The sequence below is a fragment of the Callorhinus ursinus genome, unplaced genomic scaffold (assembly GCF_003265705.2).
Source record: "Callorhinus ursinus isolate GAN/ISIS: 27379988/994484 unplaced genomic scaffold, GSC_fseal_2.0 scaffold4, whole genome shotgun sequence".
NCBI classification, from domain to species: domain Eukaryota; kingdom Metazoa; phylum Chordata; class Mammalia; order Carnivora; family Otariidae; genus Callorhinus; species Callorhinus ursinus.
In genome coordinates this window covers 55,006,672-55,027,523 of record NW_027397066.1, presented here as the reverse complement: position 1 = coordinate 55,027,523, position 20,852 = coordinate 55,006,672, and the positions used below count along the sequence as shown (strand labels likewise).

The window sequence follows — 20,852 nt, the reverse complement described above, 5'->3', positions numbered from 1 at the left end:
AGGTACTTTTAGTTCTTTTTTTTAAATTTTATTTTATTATGTTGTGTTAGTCACCATACAATACCTCATTAATTTTTGATGTAGTGAAGCACACTTCATTGTTTTTGTATAACACCCAGTGCTCCATGCAGTACGTGCCCTCTTTAATACCCATCACTGGGCTAACCCCCCCACTCCCCACCCCTCTAAAACCCTCAGTTTGTTTCTCGGAGTCCATAGTCTCTCATGGTTCCTCTCCCCCTCTGATGTCCCCCCCTTCATTTTTCCCTTCCTTCCCCTAATGTCCTCCATGCTGTTCCTTATGTTCCACAAATAAGTGAAACCACATGATAATTGACTTTCTCTACTTGACTCATTTCATTTAGCATAATCTCCTCCAGTCCCACCCATGTTGATGGAAAAGTTGGATATTCATCCCTTCTGATGGCTGAATAATATTCCATTGTATATATGGACCACATCTTCTCTATCCATTCATCTGTTGAAGGGCATCTCGGCTCTTTCCACAGTTGGGCTATTGCGGACATTGCTGCTATGAACACCGGGGCGCATGTGGCCCTTCTTTTCACTACATCTGTATCTTTGGGGTAAATACCCAGTAGTGTAATTGCTGGGTCATAGGGTAGCTCTATTTTTAATTTTCTGAGGCACCTCCACACTGTTTTCCAAAGTGGTTGTACCAACTTGCATTCCCACCAACAGCGTAAAAGGGTTTGGATACCACCTTACACCAGTTAGAATGGCAAAAATTGACAAGGCAAGAAACAACAAATGTTGGAAAGGTTGTGGAGAAAGGGAACCCTCTTACACTGTTGGTACTTTGAGTTCTGCTGTGGATCAAGCTAGACAAGTGGAAGTATACATTCTTGATCACATAAACATATCTCCTAAAAAATCCATCACCAACATTAGCTTCAAAGTTATGCTCTTATAAAAATCGTTATATAAAATTCTCTCCTATTCAAGTAATTTAAGAAAAAAAAGGATTTTGTGAAACTAATGTGACTTTAAAAAAATCATCTGGATAAGCAACTCTTGAACAAAACTGGATTAATAAGATTTCTTGCCTACTTAACTACCTGACAGATTTCTTGTCCCCATCCCCTTACTCAAAAACACTTCAAAAAAACAAGTTAGAGATAAGGATTCTTCCCTGATGCAGTTAAGGGAAAGGGAAGGACCAGAAATTTCTCTGGTGAACAGTTCCTTCTATAGCATTTGTGTTTGACTGCTTTGCTTCAAGTACAGTGCACCCTTTGCAGAGAAAGGCTGGATGTTCAGAGTGGGAGTGGCACTCTCCAAACTGGTTGAAAGTGCAGGAAGTCATCTATTCTCATTTGCCTCTTCCCTCTACCTGTGGCTGCAGCCTAGCAGCAATACCAGGAACCCTACTGAGTGCAATACTGGGTTAAAAGACAAGGCTGGGCTAGCTGATGTAGTTTTCTCCAGTGAAAATGTAGTGGATGAGATGGGCTGAGAAACAACTACAGCATGATGACACTCAATAGAAAAGGCTTACGGGGGCAAAAGGAAGGGTTTCAGAGACAGGTGCCAATAGGTTAGGGAAAAATAAATCACATTTTGGCTAAGAAAGTAAGACAGAGGAAAGGAGAGTCAGTGGATGGCTGGTTCTCCAGCAACATTCTTACATGATCTCTTCCTACTGGATAGAGTCCAAAGGTTAATTATATGGATGTTCTTTGTTTTCTCAGCTTGAAAAAATTAAGGTGCATGAGTACCTTCAAAACAATACATGATAGGAGGAAATGGAGCCACAAATGACAATAGCTGTGTCTACTCTGATAACTCGCTCATTCACTGGTTTAACTTTGGTCAGTCTGGAAAGCACAACCCAATAAACTGACCAATAAAAGGATTGTTTTAGCATTACATACCCTAGGTATAACTTTGAGGGCTTCCATAAATTAATTATATTATTTTGCATAGGCATCCATATATTATCAGGCATAAAGGAACTTGATTCAAACTAGGGGATATTTAAACAATGATAAAAATCATCCATGACTAGCCACACTGGCACTCTCCTTCTTTAGCACACTCATACTTACGGCCATCAGATGCCTCATTGCTATGACGTTGCTATAGGAAGGACTGTGGAATAGTTTGTTGGCTAGTAAAAATATCTGTGGTCAACTTGTTATTTTACTAGTTATGCAATGTAACGTATCTACTGTGGGTTTCCAAGAGACTCAAGTCCACAAATATATTCCTCCTGACTCTGCTTCCACATCGCACGGAAGGACACAGGGAAGACAGACTGCCCTGATCTCAGTCATGAAGAGGAAGATAACTCTTTGAATACATTTTCTTTACACCAGTTTAGGGCAAAAGGATTACAAAATAAAATATATGATTTTAGAAAAAACAGCAATCAAGAAAATAAATATTTGAATGAAAGACAAACTTCTGCTCTAAAATCCTCTTTTCCCTCTTAGAGATCAATAAACTTAAAAATGATTGACTTTGTTTTTGTATCCCACAACACTAAGAATAACTGTTAAAGAAATACCTAAATGCATGAAATGCTCCATTTGGTGGATAATTTAGTCTACTGTTTTTTTTTTTAAATATTTTATTTATTTATTTGAGAGAGAGAGAATGAGAGATAGAGAGCATGAGAGGGAAGAGGGTCAGAGGGAGAAGCCGACTCCCCGCCGAGCAGGGAGCCCGACGCGGGACTCCAGGATCATGACCTGAGCCAAAGGCAGTCGCCCAGCCAAATGAGCCACCCAGGCGCCCTAGTCTAATGTTTGATTCTTCCTTCTTTCTCTATTCTTCAAGCGTCTACTAAAGTATAAGTAATATCATGAAATTTGATAACACACACAAATGCTCTTTGAGTAGCCTGAGTGAAAGCCATTAACATAAGAAGGTTGTATTTAGGATTGATTATCTTTTGGTTGACATTCACTCATCCTCTATTAGCATATCCTTAATCTCTGGTTTTCTATAATTCTAGCATATATCCACAAGGATTTTAAAAAATCATGTAAGCCCTCTCATTTTCTGCATCTACAACTTTAGGTGTACATAACCTTAAGTATACACAACCATAGGACTGTATAAGGAATTTATTTGAGTTTGGAATCTGGATTTTAGTAAAGAAAAAAGTCATGAGATTCTGTTAAAATGAGTCTGACCAGGTTTTGGCCCAAAGTTACACTGAAGAGGGATCTGTTTTTCCTTGAAAACAAGAATACAATCAATATTTTCATTAAATGTGAGATAAAATAGAATATAGCATTATTAAGCCAGTATTAACATTTTATTAGTGAGGCTTTCACTTTTTAAAGGCTGTATAATAGGAACAATTTAATCTCATAACCTGGAAGTTTTTACTTCACTGTTGTTGCCTCTTTATTTTTGGCTAAATTGTACTTTCAAGTTAGTAGAAAGAAACCTGATACTGTATGTTTTGATAACTTCAAGTAAATGTACATGCTATTTATTCTTCAGTCTCAAGTGATCTATTGGCCAAATTAAAAAGGGTACATTTGATGCCCTCTCTAGTCCCAAGAACAGTGTGTCCCAACATACAGGCTTCTTGGTTACTGCCAGAGAGTGATTCTAATTCTTGGTAACCTAACCGCACATTTACCATGGGTCCCAACTTCAGCATCTGTTTAGATGAGCCATTGGCTAAATGGATATTCAACAGTACGGTAATATTCAACAGTTCCAAAAAATGAATGAATGAATGAATGAATGAACAAATAAATAAATAAATGAGTACCAATCTGTCTTCTTTATGGTGATTTTTAGAACTGGTCACATGTATCCACTTCCTCCTTCCTTCTTGTTTTCTTTCCATGCATATTTTTGTCATCCCATATATACTAAGAATAGGGTTACTGTCTGCTAAGAATTCAGTCTAGTCGAGTTGAGATACAAGTAAACAAAAAATTCTACTTCAATGCAGTAAGGGTTATGATACCATGAGAGCCCAGAGGAGAAACACCTAATATCATTTATGGGGATTAAGGACGGTGATTTGAGGATTGTGCCTGACACAAATACACAGATATCTGCATATGCATGTATGAACACACATTTTTACTCTTCAGAAGTAAGACAGTAATGACTCAGTGTTGGCTGATATGCTTGTCTCCAGTATAACGAAAGAAATATACTGTCTCAATTGGGGGTTAATATTTATAAACTACTTGACTTTCCCAGAAGAATGATGTCACATAATTTTAAGATATTAATACTTTTCTAGTCTTTATTGTATTTTCAGCTGCTGACTTTTAGTCAATACCAAAGGAAAACTTTCATTATATGCAGGGTAGAGTAGAGGGAATGTTAGACAAATTTTAAAAATATAGGTATTACTATTGGTTTGGTGGGTCATAAACTATATGATTTTGACCATCATTTAACTTAAATCTGTTTCTTCACTGAAAACATAAGGAAGTTAAGCAATATGATTTTAAGATTTCTTTCTAGATTTAAACATCTGACTTTTAGGGCGCCTGGGTGGCTCAGCTGGTTAAGCGACTGCCTTCGGCTCAGGTCATGATCCCGGAGTCCCGAGATCGAGTCCCACATCGGGCTCCCGGCTCAGCGGGGAGCCTGCTTCTCCCTCTGACCCTTTCCCCTCTCGTGCTGTTTCTATCTCTCTCTCTCTCAAATAAATAAATAAAATCTTTAAAAAAAAATCTGACTTTTATAAAATTTCTGGTTTACATGAACACTTTTAAGCTAGCATAATCTTAAGGCAATAGCTTTTAAGTTCCCACTCCTAGAAAGTGCGTATAAATTATTTATGTTCTCCTGCTCTGTATAAAATTTGACTTTGTCCTAATAGTCACACACACAGTTCCCACTACACTAGTCAAGACTTGTCAGACTGGTTCTATTTAGATCATTAGAGACTTCTTTCTTCACCTTAATCCAGCCCACAAAATTGCTGATACAGTCTGGATGCACACACTTGACTGCAGACATTGGTCTCCACAGGACTCTTCCCTGCTGGTCAGCAATGTATCCGTGAGTTCCCTTTTCTTTTGTCTTAAGTGTACTTGTAGTTTAAAATGGCATGAACCACACCAAGGCATCTGTAGATCTTTAATTTACTATTTGTTTAATATAGAAACATACTTTTGATATTTAACATGAAATTATGTTAAGAAATAACATTTCTCTTCTTTCTATATTAGTGTTTCCTGTCATCTTAGGTTTCATCCCAAAATATTTTTTTATATACTTTCAGATGCGTTCAACAAAAGATAAAGGTACATCAGGTTTGACAGCTGTCTTTTAGTTAGCTAGTTAGTTTCAAGAATAGAATGTGTTTTTAGCTTGGACTTTGTTTTATTGGGAAAATACTCTTATTTTCAGAGGTATACATGAGAAAAAAATAAGTCTGAGGTCATGCAGATCAAAATTACATTCACTTCTGTTTAAATAGTTAAATTTTAAAAACTATAGATGTTTTGAAAGAGTAAGAAATAATTTAAGAAGATAGTATGATTAAATTATTATAGTTGATTTAAAAAATAAACCCAATGATGTACCTGGCCACAGTCACTTCTCTAACAGATAAGTCATAATTATTTTGAGGTTGTTTTCATTCAAAGTTAGAAACTAAGCAGTAATAAGGTTTCCATGTCCTAGTTTGGGCTGTGAAAAATAATTTTATCTTCAGATTAAAATTCTATTTTCTCTAATTCATATTCTGGCATATCATTTTTTTAAAACTTCTAGTTTGAGAAGAAAATAGTTTGGAAAATGTAAAAGTTCCAGTGGAATCTTAATAGTGAAAAGCACTCAGGCTCTGTCATTGATAGAAAGTTCCATATAGTTGTTAGGAAGAGTTTAATACTCTTCTGTACATGTTAATGAAGCAACTAAGAGCTGCCAACATAACAAATTTAGTCAGACTTCTCAAGGGTCTTTGCCTTTTGTGAGCACTTCTCCATAGTCTGTGATGCTTTTTCTGTCCTATCCTTTGTTACTACATTATCTTTTAAGAATAGTACTATAGAAAAGAATGATTTTATTTAGACATATAATCTCTATCAACCTCAAGATACTAAATGGATTTCAGATTTTGTCTATGCTAGATATGAGTGAGTCTAGAATTTGTGTAGAGTAGTTATTATGTGGGGGTATTGGAATGCATTTTTCTGAGTGTACTCTCTAATGTGAAGCAAAAGATGTACCTATTTTTTGGTCCTACTTCAGAGTAGAAGGAAAATACCTCTCAAGGAAAAAAATAATACACAAACAAAAAACTCCTTCCTGATCTAAAACTGTACAAAAAGTGGAGCATATCTATGTTTGTCAACCTAGGAGATGTTAAGAGAATGGACTAGAGTGGAAAGGGATTAAATTTACTATGCACATTTGCAGGACCAAGTGCACCAACTGGAATGCTTTGAAGAAAGAGGTATAATTGAAATATGTAGACTATTTCTTTTTAAGGACATTGCTCATAACTGGGAAGATATATAAGAAACACTGGGGGGCGGTTTATCAAATGGCACATTCCTTCCTCTTTAGCCAAATTTCCAAGAGCCCTCTCCCTCACTTCACCTGTTCTAAATGAGAACCCACCATTTTAGAATTTAAAGGTAAGAAGAAATTTGGACCAGGTAAATATTATTCTTCATATGCTACCATTCCCCCCAAACTCTTATTTTTTACTATTCTTTCAGCACAAAGAGAGTAACACATGGAGTTTATAAAAACACACACACAGAGCAGAGGTTAAAGAAAACTTTATCAAGAATAAGTTTATAGGAAAGAGATTTGGGAAGAGAAGAATATATTTATTAAATAAATATTTATTGGTGATGGGTATATATGCTGACTGTAGTCACCAGCAACCACTGACAAGAATTAAGGATGAGCAGACTGAACTTGTAGACAATATCTACACAAATTTAGATACACAAAGATGAAATGAGTAATATTCAAATTTTTAAAAATGGACAACTTTAATTTTTACTCAGTAGGGTCAGAGCTACATCTCAGTCTGTGTGTGGCCCATGGACCCCCTCCATTAGATTCACTGGGTGCTTATTAAAAATGGAAAAGTTTAGTTCTCATCCCAGAAATTCTCATGAATCTTTGGTTGAGTCATGGGAATCATATTTTTAAAAGTTACACAGGTAATTCTTAGTCACACTAAAGTTTGAGAAGAACTGATACAGTGTAAAGCCATAAAAAAGAAAGGAACATGTAAGACAGAAAGGAATTAAAGCAGAAATGAAATAGGTCAGCTTTTAAAAGAGAAGCCCTTTGTTTTATTTAAATTGGTATAATTATATCTTAATGGGTGGTGATCTCTCCCTAGTCACCTTTCCCTCCAAGGGAGAAGAGCATTCATTTTGCATTGTAGTGATGATTAAGGAAGAGAAGATAACTTCAGGAGGTATGGGAAACAAAAGGGAGGATAAAACATGATTTGGGGAGTTTATGTCTAACAGGGAAGGTCTTGTTTTAGATTAAAAATCCATTTACAGGGAAACCTTAATATAAAACCAATCAAGCATATCCCCCCTACCCGCCTCCACTTGAAGTCAGTCAGTAGTGATACTAAAGGGTCATCATATTGAGGTTTAGGACCAGAGCTGCTATGGGATCTTGCTCCAAGTTTTGAGAAGGCCTCACTTCCATCAGCTATGATCTGTCCTGGTCCATGTAACAACTTTTAGTGAGTTCTCATTGTATATTAAATTCTGTGTGGAAGAAAACTACTTGTTGAGCACCTATTATGTATTGTACATTTTGTAAAATGCTATCTCATTTAATTTTGGAAATACCTTGAGAAACACTTATTGCGATCGCTCCTTTAAAAGATGAAATCAGTGCAGCTCAGGCTGTCCAGCATTAGTAAGTGTTGAATCTTAGAATCTGATCTTGGCCTTTCTGGCTCTAACGTCTATGGTCTTGCTACTGGAATACATTGTCTATCATGGGTGGGGAGCTAAAGGAAGAGTCTTTGGAAAGTTTACATTCCGACAGAGAAAAGGAAAACACACACACACACACACACACACAGATACAGACCTGGAGAAATTGCGTATGTATGTGTAGGCATAGATGGCTATACAGTGTCTAGGCAAAGAAACAGATCATATACAGATTGATGTGAAATAATGTATGTACATGCTGAGGGAGGAAGGGTGGTGGTATAATTTTACATTTATTGATGGGTTTTTAGAAACATTTTAAAGAATGCATGGACTGCCCTTTTTTAATTGTCTTAAAACTGTCTTTATATTTAAACAAGGTGAAAATGTGACCTAACTTCTCTACACTATCTCAAAGGTGATCAGTGACTGAGAGTATAGCACCTCAATTGCATCATCACCGTTTTCTAAAAAGGATCATTTGCTATTGCATGAAAATCGAGTTCACTGAGTGCAGCATATCATGGAAGGATTCATCAGTCTGTAGTAACTGTAACTGTCTTGATGGACCTTATTGTTATTTTTTCATTGTTGTCTGCTTTCCTCCAAAAATTGCTTCAATACAAGGAGGGAATAAATAGAAACATTCAAGAAAAGAGGCAACATCATGTGCTTCAATATCAGCATTGAGATTCATAAGTATGCCTGGTGGCTTTAGTACTTGAGAATGGGGTGAGTTGGGCAGCTGTGGAGCAGGTCTTCTAAGATGGAAGGTGGTGAAATGGGTACTCTGGCTGCCTTTCATGGCTTGGTCAGCATTAGGTTTTACAGGAACTGCACAAAGAACTTCTTCAAAACACACTCCTTCAGACATATTTTCATCGAAGATGGTGGGTGAGAATTAGGAAGAATGCTCTCACAGTTTCAAGCATATGTTTGAAATGAATGGATTAGAGAATAGGAAAGTTTTAAGAGGTTGAGAAAATAAAATGGGTATAGGGACACCAAGTCATGCCATAATCTGCAAGCCAAAACTTCTCCTACTTACATACATGGTCTGCATGGTTGGGCAATTTGATATTTTTAGAATAGTAATTCTCAGATAATAGAACTAAGCTTAAGGGAATCCAAAGTCGTATCATGACTAAATTCTATCCTGAAATCTTTCATCTGAAGATGTCAGATGATATCTCTTTTTCAAAGTTGCAAAAGCAGATATAGAAGAATTTAGCACTTTGTTTAAAGTCAAACTGTGAGTCAGTGCAGAACAAAATAATAATTGCCGTCATTTGTTTTACATGTTCTATGTGCCAACTACTGTTCTAAAACATCATGAGTGTTTAGTCTTTAAAACAACCTATGGTTATATTATTATACCCATTTTATATATGAGGAAGTTGAGTTTCAGTTGATAACATTATTTGCTCAGAGGCAATACATGGCAAAACTGGGAATTAATCTAGGTCCATCTGACTCCAAACCTATGCTCTTGACTACAGTGGTGTACCATCCTCCTGTCTCCTGTATCCACTTTGGTGGTTTACTGCTAGGATGATTTAACTATCTCATTGTGCCAAAAGATATAAAAGTTGTATTTCCAAGGAACGATGCTATTGTTCAATGGATAGTCTTCACAATAGATCTCCAAGGCCGGTAGACAGGAAGAATTGCTATCTGTCTTTATAAAGTAGGGGATACAACCTTCAAAGATTAGGTAATTTGCATGTGGTTACAGGAATGGGTGAGTCAGTCAACACTAGATAGAATCTGTTCTTCCTGTTCACTGGTAAACCTAATTCAATACGGTCAAGTAGAAGAGTTAAATTAACACAGGTGTCTGCATGACTCAGGAAATACTATTGTTATTGTTATCACTATTACATTTGAATATATATAGAAATATGTGGCCTTTTAAAAATTAATTGTTCATTTTAAAAACTGACATGTCAGGTTGCATTTAGCAAAATCCAGAAAGGATACATATGGCAGGAAAAAACAAGTGTATATCCTGTAGAGATGATTCCACCATTTATTTTCTTATTTGGTACTTAGCAACAACACTGTAAGGTAGATAATTTTAACATTATCATGAATTTACAGGTAGGGAAACCAAAGATTAGGAAGACAGAGATTTCTAAATCTCTGAGTAAGTGATTGGTAGAGCTGGAGTTGGAACATAACATCTTTTTCAGTTGAATTCCGTTTTACACATAAGACCAAATGCAAACCCTTGACGCATGGAGAAGAGTTGCTATGGGTGAAGTGGCACTAAGCTTGGGAGCCTCATTGTTCTATCTTCTCCTTATCCCCTTAGGCACACAGGAGGCAATTTGAAGGATTTTTCAACCCACTTTGAGAACAAATTAATTTCTCATTATGAAGGAGGAAACAATGACAACAGGCAACATTTGTTGAACATTGACTGTGTGCCTGGCCCAATGCCAATTGCTTTATGGGTGTTATTTCACTTAACCCTCAGAAGAACCCTATGCTTAGGTCCTATCATTAGCCCCATTTATAGGTGGGGAAATGTAGAATCAGAGAGAGTGAGTAATTTCAGAAACACTTAGTGAATGAGAGGCAGAGCCAGAACTAAATCCAAACTGTTTGATGTCAAAGCCCAGACCTTGATCCACTAAGTAAGAAATGGAAATCATTTGCTTAAAGTCATAGAGAATAGTCAAAAGTATCTTAAAACCAGCTGCTAGAGAATATTAAGTAAAAATATTTTATCATCTTTTCCATATATACAGAAACTATAAAAAATTAGTTTCCCAAAGATAATTTTTCCCCGAAGATAATTACAAAAAAGTGGCAACTTACCTTGATTGCAACTAATCTGTTTCACATATTGTAATAGCATCAGATTTAGGTATATATGAGGGACAAGAAATTTAGGGTAACAGAGGCTTATAAAAAATGGAATTAATATAAACAAGTCTGGAGGCAGGCAGATAGGCCTGTAGGGAGACTCACAATGTAAATCTAGGCTTCTGCTGTTGTGCTGTCCCACCAGCAATGAATATATGTCTTCCAAGTCATGGTCCAAAATGATTGTCTGAACTCCAACTACCACATATGCATTCTAGCTATGAAATGCCCATCAGGATTCTAACCCCTGGAATAGAGACTACATTAGTGGGAACTTATTCACATGGTGACTCCTATGGACAAGGGACACTATTCTATTTTCCAAGATGGCCATGTACTCAACCAAATATCAGAGATTGTATTATTAAGGAAAAAAATATTTGGGGTAGGCACCTGCAACTATCTACTACAGACATGTTAAGTTTGAATGATGAGAGGTATATCCTATTGTGATGAAAGGTAGGCAGTAGATATGTAGGTCTGAAGATTAGCTAAGTGAACTGAGCTGCAATTATGGATCTGGTAGCCATCAGCATATAGATATGAATTAAGGCTATGGACATTGGTAACTGAAAAAATTTTATTCTTTTGGATAAAATGATACCTTTCTTATGATTTTATGGTATTAATTCGGTGTTCCATTCAAAAGTTAAGACTCAATACTTCCATATATTAAAGGTCAACAACTGGGGCAGGAAATTCATTAATCAAGAAATCTCACTTCTGGAAGAAGAATTTAAACATTAACAGAATCCATGCATTTTCCAACTGCCTTTCATTGATAAATTAATCCAGATAGGGTTTTATTTTAGAAAGGAATTTCTAGACTATTGGAGGGATTCTTTGTGCGTGGCTTACAGTGTTTGCCAGGAAAACAGCAATCTGGAGAACACCGTAGTGTCTTAGGGTGTCCTTCAACTGACACATTCCAATTTTAAGGGCCATCATTGTTTTACATAAAATGAAATTTCATGGGTCTAGGGATTTTAAAACTGGCTTAGGAGGCAATAAAATAAAGGAGGCATAAATAAAATTTATGAGTTCCTCATCTGAAACTTGGATTATTTAAAATCACTTGCTGTTCCTTACTTTGTTCCAGTTATCTGGTATATGGCAACCAGAAAAATGACACATTTGAAAAATTATGTTAAAGCTAATTGTTTAGTAAATGCTGAATTTTAATTATAATATATTAAACGTTTTAAAGTAACGTGACACATGGAACACTAACTTTGGTGGAAATTAAAAAGCGTCTAGATCAGTTAAAGTCCTCATTGTTTTTTAACAGATGAAGAAAATGAGGGCACACTCAACATCACACAAGTTTGGGATTAAGGGATACTGGAACTTATGTGTTGTTGAATATGCTTTCAGATTTCTCGTCTCAGAAACTTCAGACTTAGATGAAAGGACTTAATCCTTAAGCCAAAACTTTAGGACTAAGATGCAGATCACTGGTCTTACAGTTCAGAGCTATTTCTACTCTATCATGTCAACTCTCTTAGGAGGTATCTAAACAAAGGCATGAGAGAGATTTGGTAGGAAGACATCTAACATTACAAAAAGTTTCTGAAAGTCTATGCTATGTATTAGCAGCCTTGAAAGTGTCTCTAAGCTTAGGTCTCTCAACTACTTTTCTTCTGATAACACCTGCCACCACGTACTTACATACTCCCTGTTAATTCTTACTTTTCTTACACATTTTTAAGTGTGTACAATTCCCTATGACTAGCTGCAATGTCATCCCTTGCCAACATTTCTGTGGGAAACTGTTGCTTTTAAAGTTCTTTACTCAGATCATGGCAATTTATTATCTTGAAGTAGAAAGAGTTTGAGGAAAAGAAAGCAAATATATTAGTAGATTAAAGATGAAAATAGCTCAATTTATAACTCTATAAACCCATACCTAATTACTTAAAATATCTTTAAATTTTGTTGTACCACATCTACCTGTGATTACACATTTCTAGGGTCAAGGTGTCAACCTGAATCTCGGTTTGTAGTTTCCTGTGCTGCACCAAATCTGGCTGGGAACTTAATAAATACCTTGGTCACCACACAGTGGAGATCAGAGACATTCCTTACTGCTGAGTTGCCACTAATACTTGCCAGTAATATAATACATGTATTTAACAAAGTCTGATGATCGCATATGTGATCTTCACAACTTCCTTTTAAAGTAGGTGGGAGGAAAGATATTATCACGAATGTTATGGTTGGTTAAATATAGGAATGGTTAAGCTATGGTTTTGCTTAAGTTAACAGTTAATGAGTGGTGGGGTTTTCTGTCACAATGCTTATTCACAATGTTTATTAAAAACTTACTACTGTATTAAGTACAGTACTTACTACTGTACTAAATAATACTATGTTTTTATGCCTACAATTTCAGTAATCTTTAGATACTTTATAATGTGTGAATCCCATTACAGAGCCATTTCAGTAATAGTTAAGGAAATGTTGTCAGACATTTAAAAAAATTATCAAAGAGCTTGGTATGAATGATTCATACTGTTCCCTTCCCCCACACCATCAAACTGCTTTTACTAAATAGTAATTTATAACATTTGCCAATATTGAAGGAAACACTAAGAGTATTATAAAACTAATTTTTGTTTCAATGCTAGGAATATTGTGGAGAATATGTCATTACATTACATAGTAATTTTTTATGAGGAAAAGAATTGTATTGTTAATAAATAATTGCTCAGTGTTTATCCTATGGTTGCCATGAAAAGGGTATCTGAACAGGGTTTGCTTGTTTGCTTTGTTTTTTTATTTTTGTTTTTGAGTTGGCTGCTGGAAAGCTAAAAATTTTGTGGCCTGACTTAAGGAAATGTCTAGATGGGAATTAATGTTGTCTTAGTATTATTCATATATATTTATATATGTATATTACTCTGCATATCTACATCTATCTATCTATCTATATATCCTTATAAGTTACCTTAAGCTAATCTAGAACAAGGTGGAATATAAACTAAAACATTTATAATAAAAACAATGAACTTCTCACCATTTATCTTAGTGCTGTAAAGAGAAAATGGAAACTCTTTTCTGGTAATTAGACTCCCACCTTGTTGTAATTGTAACTTCTCTATAAGAACTATTCATAGTTATCATTCTTGAGAATGCACACATAATTCAGTCCAAGGGCCTGGCTGATATTATTAGGTACTTTATGGATATGTTTGTGCAACAGTTAACAAGACAGAAATAAGTTCTTTGCAATTTTAGAAGAAGTAGTTTATAATTCTTTTTTTTTAAGAAAAAGCAATGAAAATATATGATCCATGCACACATATACAAACTTTAGTTCCACCCTCTATATTTTTATAGTCTTACTCGACAAGGTATAAGAAAGATTAAAGATCTCTCCAATGCCTGCTGGTATAAATCTTCCACAGAGAAGAAAGCACTGGAAGTATTTGTGTGGATAGGACAAGCAGGCACAACTCAATAAGCTAAAGAAATAAGCTGGTGCCAAAAACATAATAAAAGTTGAATAAATACTTACTAACTGATACTTGAAATCCTAAGCACTGATTTAGGGGCTTAGCAATGTCATAAGATACTAGGTTGTTACTTCATTGTGGTATCTTTTTTTATGCTTTTGTTTTGATATTGTAACATACAGACATTCAATAGCCCCAAATAATGTGTTTCCTGAAGTTAATGTCCCCTCATTTGCATATGTCATTTTCTATCCTATAATAAGACTTTACAGTGGATAGATCAAATTACAGTTGGAAAATCATGTATTTTAAACCCAGGTGATATAGAAATATTAATCACAAATCTTGATCATTATATAAAGTGTTTTATGGAAATCAGGCTTTACTTAAATAGTAGTTATTCTCCACAATGTCTAACCTGTTTTTCTTTGTATGTAATATGCCAAGTTCTTTTCTAAGACTAAGGCAAACCAGAAGTGCTTTGAGAGAGACAGAAACCCATAATATAGTATTGACAAATGGTCAGTTTAATCTGGTTTAGTCAACTTCAATTCAATTCCTTCTGTGAACCTATCTTAAGCATGTAATCGGAGAATATAGAGATAAGGCTCAGTCCCTATCCTTAAGGAGCTCAAAATATGTACTTCAATGTGATGCTCAGGGTAGAACTAACTGAAGTGGAGAGGACTTTTCGAACAGGCTCTTAAATACAGATAAGCTTTTAAGATGCAAGCAAAGCATAAACTCTGTTTCTCCATATAGGAGGCAAGCAGAAGCGAAGACAAAGAGCCTGAAAGTTCATGGGGAAAAGAGGAATGCCAGACTAACTAAGGCCAACTTGGGTTTCTAGTAGTCTCAGCCATTGGCTACATCACTTCTAGAAAGACAGCTTACTGGAATGGAGAATAATTCAGAGATTGAGAGGACAGAAGAAAAACCTGTTATTAAGCTACAGGATGCATTTTAGTGAGAATTCCGGAATAAAGTCAGTGGCAATGGGATTGGAGACAGACTACATTAAATTTGCCATGCAGATGAGACTAGAAAGTGAAAAGATTCTTATAGTTCCCAACACAAATAGCAATGACTTGTAGGCTATTTCCTAAGTCAACCATCAGTAAACTATGGCCCACCACCTGTTTTTGTACAGTGCTTCAGCTAAGAATGATTTTATACTTTTGTGGTTGGAAACAAATCAAAAGAAGAAAACTATTCATGTGAAAATTATATGAAATTCAAATTTCAGTGCACAGAAATGAAGTTTTATTGGAACACAGCCATGAGCATTTGTGTATTTTCTATGGCTGCTTTATGGCTACAAGGGCCCAGCTAAGTAGTTGCAACAGAGAATATGTGACCCAGAAAGCCTAAAATAGTTTCTATCTGGAACTTTACGGAAGAGTTTGCTGACCTCTGGTTTAAGTAGTTGATAATAATGCTTTGGAACCACCCGCTTTATAGATACTGTGCATATATTTATTTAAAACATCTCAGCTGGACCAGGGTGGTGAAACATGTAGACTAAGAATATCATTGCTGCTTACCATTACAGAGAATGAGCAAAGAGTTTGAGATCCACTGGTAATCAGTCTACAATGGTGGTGTACTGTGGGGTTTGTTCTGATAAACTTTCCTCTGAAGTACTGTGAGCCCTGACTTACTCTCCAGTGCTTGCCATGAGGTTTATTTGCATTAGTATCTTTTTCTTGCCCTTGCCTTTTTGTTGCTGATGCTGCTTTTCCTTTTTAGTACTATTCTTAAAATGACACATTAAGAAGTGATAATGATAATACAACTCTGGACATATTACTTGTCTTCTGGCAATTTTAGGCTCATAAAAATGTACCCATATTTTAACTGCTATATTCATCATCTAATCAGACATCTCCTCAAATTGAAAGGAAAAATCATAGAAAGAAAGAAATTTGACACCACTGAAGCTATTAGAATTTATCCAGTCTGTCTGAAGGTGATTTTACCTGGAAAGGTTCAGATAAGGTTCAAAAGGCCACAATAATGACAAAGATTTATGTACAGGAGAGGTTAATTACATAATTGTCTATTGATATGTAAAACGGATTTATTCCTCCATTTTACCTATTTTTTGAGCACACTTCTACCACATGTAATTTGGAGTAATTCAGTATTTAATTTCTTGCTGAGAGAGCAACAAAAAAAGTAATTAAGAAGCAGGGTGAATCAGTTTGCAAAGCAATGGCCATACAGACTAGGAAGGGAAGAAATAATGTTTCAAATGACAAACATCTCAGTAATGTGGTCATTACCATTATTATTAATAATTAAAATAATGACGATAATAATAATAGTCCTTGCTGATGATTTTCTGCTTGTGAACTCAAAGTACCAAAAATCTTTACTCTTTTTATCTCTACATAGCTCATCATGTTAGGTGCGGTCTGAAATTATTATCTCTGGTTTTGACATGGAGAAAAAAAGAGAGAATTGAATCTACTGGTACAAGATTATACAATAAATAAGTTGGTGGCAGGACTCAGAATCAGACTCTCCTAATTATTTATTCAAAGTGTTTTTGATGGGGGTACCCGGGCAGCTCAGTCAGTTAAGCATCTGCCTTCGGCTCAGGTCATGGTCTCAGGGTTCTGAGATCGAGCCCCGTGTTGGGCTCCCTGCTCAGTGGGGAGTCTGCTTCTCCCGCTGCCCCTACCCTCACTCGTGCTTGCTCCCTCTTTCTCAAATAAATAAATAAAATCTTTAAAAGTTATTTTAAAAAAATGCATATTTTTCTGCAACATTTTTTCCCTAAAATATATCATTGACTATTTCCATGTTAATACTTCTAGATTTACCCCATCAATTTAATGGCTGCATTGTTTTACTTTTCTGTCTTGATTAAGAGTTACAGAACAATTAGAACTTCTGCCATATTTCACAACTCTACATAGTGATCATATATTTTCGATAATTGTAGCACATTTGCTACAATTACAAATTCATATTCTTCATCTGGCATGTTTTGACATTAGCTGAAAGCCCTTCCCTCCCCATATTTCCCCCAAAGTTTTGCTTACGTCTGCTATACACATCTCTTTTCTTCTGCAACAGGTGAATAGCACACATTCAGAGATGAAGGAACAGGGATCAATTTTTAGGTTTCTTAGGCACATTTGCACATAAAAAATTAACAACCTTCTCATGGAGCAATCTTTTTATCTTGCAGTAATTGCCGTTGTAGGATCAGGTGTTTGGCATATCACTCAAGGGACATTGAAGAGATTGGGGAGAGGAAGATGAAGTGTCCTTGGCTATAGTCCCATAGGAAAATCACAGGAACAAGGGAGAAGACCTAGTAGAGTCTCTAGAGCCTTTCACTGTATCTCAGTGCCTTCAGGATGGGCAGAGTCATGTAGCAATGAAGACAGTATTGACTTCTGTGACAATGTTCTAACAGAAGAAAACACCGAGGCAGAGCCAGGTTATGATGTGATAGGTCCCAAGATGATATCACATCTTGGTCCTACATAACTGGAAACAGAGTCCCCTTGATTCCTGTAAGCACATATTATTTGTTGCAAAAATAACTGCATTTTGCAAGAAGTTTTCCCATTCATGATCTCATTCAGGATCCCACAATCAACCACGTGCTTTAGACTGAATGGCTATCCTGCCCCTTATTGACAGATGAAGAACTTAGCCCAGAGTTTAAATGATTTGTCCAAGTTGCTAAGGGAAGAGCTGGATTCAGAATCCTCCTTACTGTGATTGAACTCCCTGTGCTCCTCCAGCATCGTGACACACTTGCAGTCCTCACAAACCAGACAGCGCTCTGGAGATCAGCATACTTGCCAGCGATTCTACCAGCATGATAAATACCTCAAGAAATTTAAAATAACAGCTTCATAGTCAAACTCCTTAGCCAACTCTGACTTATTATTTTATTTTCTCTAGTTGTGGAGTTTGCTTAGCAACTATTATAACACAAGGAAACAGCAACTGTACTAATTAAACAAAAACCCGACTGACCAATATTTTTCAGTAACATGTTTTTGAAGGCAGAATAAATGGGAGACATTGAGAGAATCTTATGCAGAAGGGATTTCCTGTAGTGTTACTGAAGTTTCGAGTGCAAGCACTCAGGTTCTCTAGAAGGGAATTCTGGTTATCTCTTATATGTATCGTCAAAATTTGTTTGGAAATAAATCAGAAAAATCGAGTAGAAATAGAAATTCTATCTGGAACAGTATGGATCAAGCTGTAACATAGTTCATAGGCATTTAAGATTTTAGATTTTAGTGGTAAAATCAGGCTTTAAACATTTACATAGCTCCAATTGTGCCTAACTCAGTATTTTGGACATAGCCAGCTCAGTAAATCATAGCTAACACTTCCTAAGTACCTTCTACATGCCAGGCACTGTTGTAGGCAATTTATATATATAGTAATTCATTTAATCCTTATTACAATCCTATGAGATAGGGACTATCATTATCATCTTCACTTTATGGATGAGGAAACAAGCAGAGAGATGTCAAATGACTTGCCTAAGGTCAGGCAACCAGAGCCAGGATTGGCTTCAGCAGCCAGGATGTGTTCTAAACCAAAACAGTACTCTACCACCTGAGGGTCCTGAATTCCCCACAAATATCTGCTTTACCTAAGGAGTGGGTGTGGTGCACCCTGTGATATAAGCCATTTATTTGCTTTCTTTCTCAGGCCTGCTGTGGTGAAGAACAGGAAGAGAGTTTCTTTGGAGCCCTGGGTTATTGGCCTCATCACCTTTATCTCCCTGATTGTCCTGGCAGTGTGCATTGGACTTACTGTTCATTATGTGAGATACAGTAAGTATGGGCTGCCCTGGCATCATGTGACTTAGCCCAGCATATTTCCTCGTGTGCACTCTGGTTTTGATTTGCCTCAGGCTTATTCATTCATGACTGAAACTCATTTGCATAGCTGGTACAAAGAAATCTTTACCTGCCTTGTCTCTCTCACTTAATCCTCCCAAGGCAAGGAGGAGTCTTTCTTTTATCTTTGATGTAGCAATGCTTCCTGCTGGGAATAGCATGCTAGTTTTTATATTCATTAATAAATGATAATCAAATATTAAACAGGGGAAGATCATAGGAGAGCTAAAGTTGAACGTGTTGAGTTGTTTGAGGACGTAGAGCAATCACCTTGATTTAAAATTATTCCAACTTATTGACATCTTGAGACCCCAAAAATTAATTACATAATCAAGGATCATAGAGAAGCTGGCTCTATTCTGTACTAGTAACCTGGAAAATGCTCATAGTTATATATTGTTTAGTAAGTGCCTATTTCTGTTATTTTTAATCTCATCTTGGGATGTATTACATGTGATTAAAGAGGATAGGATATGCAGAGAAGGTTGATTATAAAGAGGTTCACTCTGGTAATCAGGTATCTCGCAGTCAGATGAACCATGAGTCTGCTCTGTTATTTTAGAGTGGTAAAAAGATCCCCAGGGTACTTTAGGACTGTTCTTCCAGGGTATAACAACCCTTCTAAAGTTTCCCTCTACTCTGCCTCAAGTTATAATCAGTCGACTCCACTATGACCTATTGGCTTAATATCTCCCTTAGTGACTAGCTAATGCTTTGATGTTCAAGACACTGTAACCAAAGAAGCTAATTTCTTGATTCTAATTTAATTGGGAATTCGCACAAGTTGCTTTCCTGTAAAGAGACATGGTGATCTGTAAATTGGTGGTCTTCCTCTACTGACAGACATAATCTCAATTCCAATCTCAAATCCCATCTCAATTTCTAAAGCAAGGTAGATCATTCCTGGGCAGCTTAAAGAAAAAAATATATAAAGTAAAGACTTTTTTTGGTAGAGTTTACCCACACACAAGTCTTTAAGTTTTGGAGTATCTACATTTTGGTTATTTGTCTGGAGCATGTTTTTAATTAAAAAGAAAAAAAAAGAATGGCTAAAATAACTTTATAATTCTACAGTTCTGTTATGAATATATCAAGTTCATTATATTGTAAGCATCCTTATTCTTCTCCACAGATGCCTAGCACTTTGTTTTGTTAATTTTTGTATTCCCAGAACTTAGCAGGATCTTGGCACATATTAAATAATTAATATTTATTGAATACTGAATGATAAAGATTAGTGAATCATACCTATGATATTTTCATGGGGGCATACTTCGGTTTGTCTGGCATCATAAAGAATTCCTACTATAGCTAGAGGTCTCATTACCTCAGTGAGAGAAAATGTTTCTTACTGCTTCTCCCTTTGCCTCTTCCCAGGCCATCTGCTCCCATGCATACAATGAAAACCTGGCAAGATTTTTCCAGTAACCTGCTCCTGGGTCCTATTGTTTGAATGATCAGTGTAGTAATATGGAACACCCAACTTCCACTGCCCACACAACACACCTGAATAAACAGTGATTGTTGTGATATGGGTTACTGTCTTACATGTGTGACCTGCCCTCTGTTTGGATATAGAAACAAAGGACAGAGTGGATATAGCACATGAGCTTTTAGGAGTTGGCATACTTAAATAACCAAACTAAACGAAATAGTTACAGAAACAGAAAGATTAAGGTGGAGGTAACTCACTTTGGCATAAAGCCCAGGATGGCACAGCATTGTGTGTGCAGCTGGTGTTCAGGGACCTTTGGGGCTCATTT

General features: G+C 36.2%; 1 protein-coding gene across 1 annotated transcript in view; it reads left to right on the top strand.

The window, feature by feature from the left end:
• The window catches only part of LOC112835819 (transmembrane protease serine 11E-like), a 78,692-nt gene that overhangs the window by 29,793 nt on the left and 28,047 nt on the right, over positions 1–20,852 (top strand). The window contains exon 4 of the mRNA XM_073891255.1: positions 18,899–19,023. Within this exon, the coding sequence (XP_073747356.1) occupies positions 18,899–19,023 (125 nt within the window). The remainder of the gene's footprint in view (positions 1–18,898; positions 19,024–20,852) is intronic.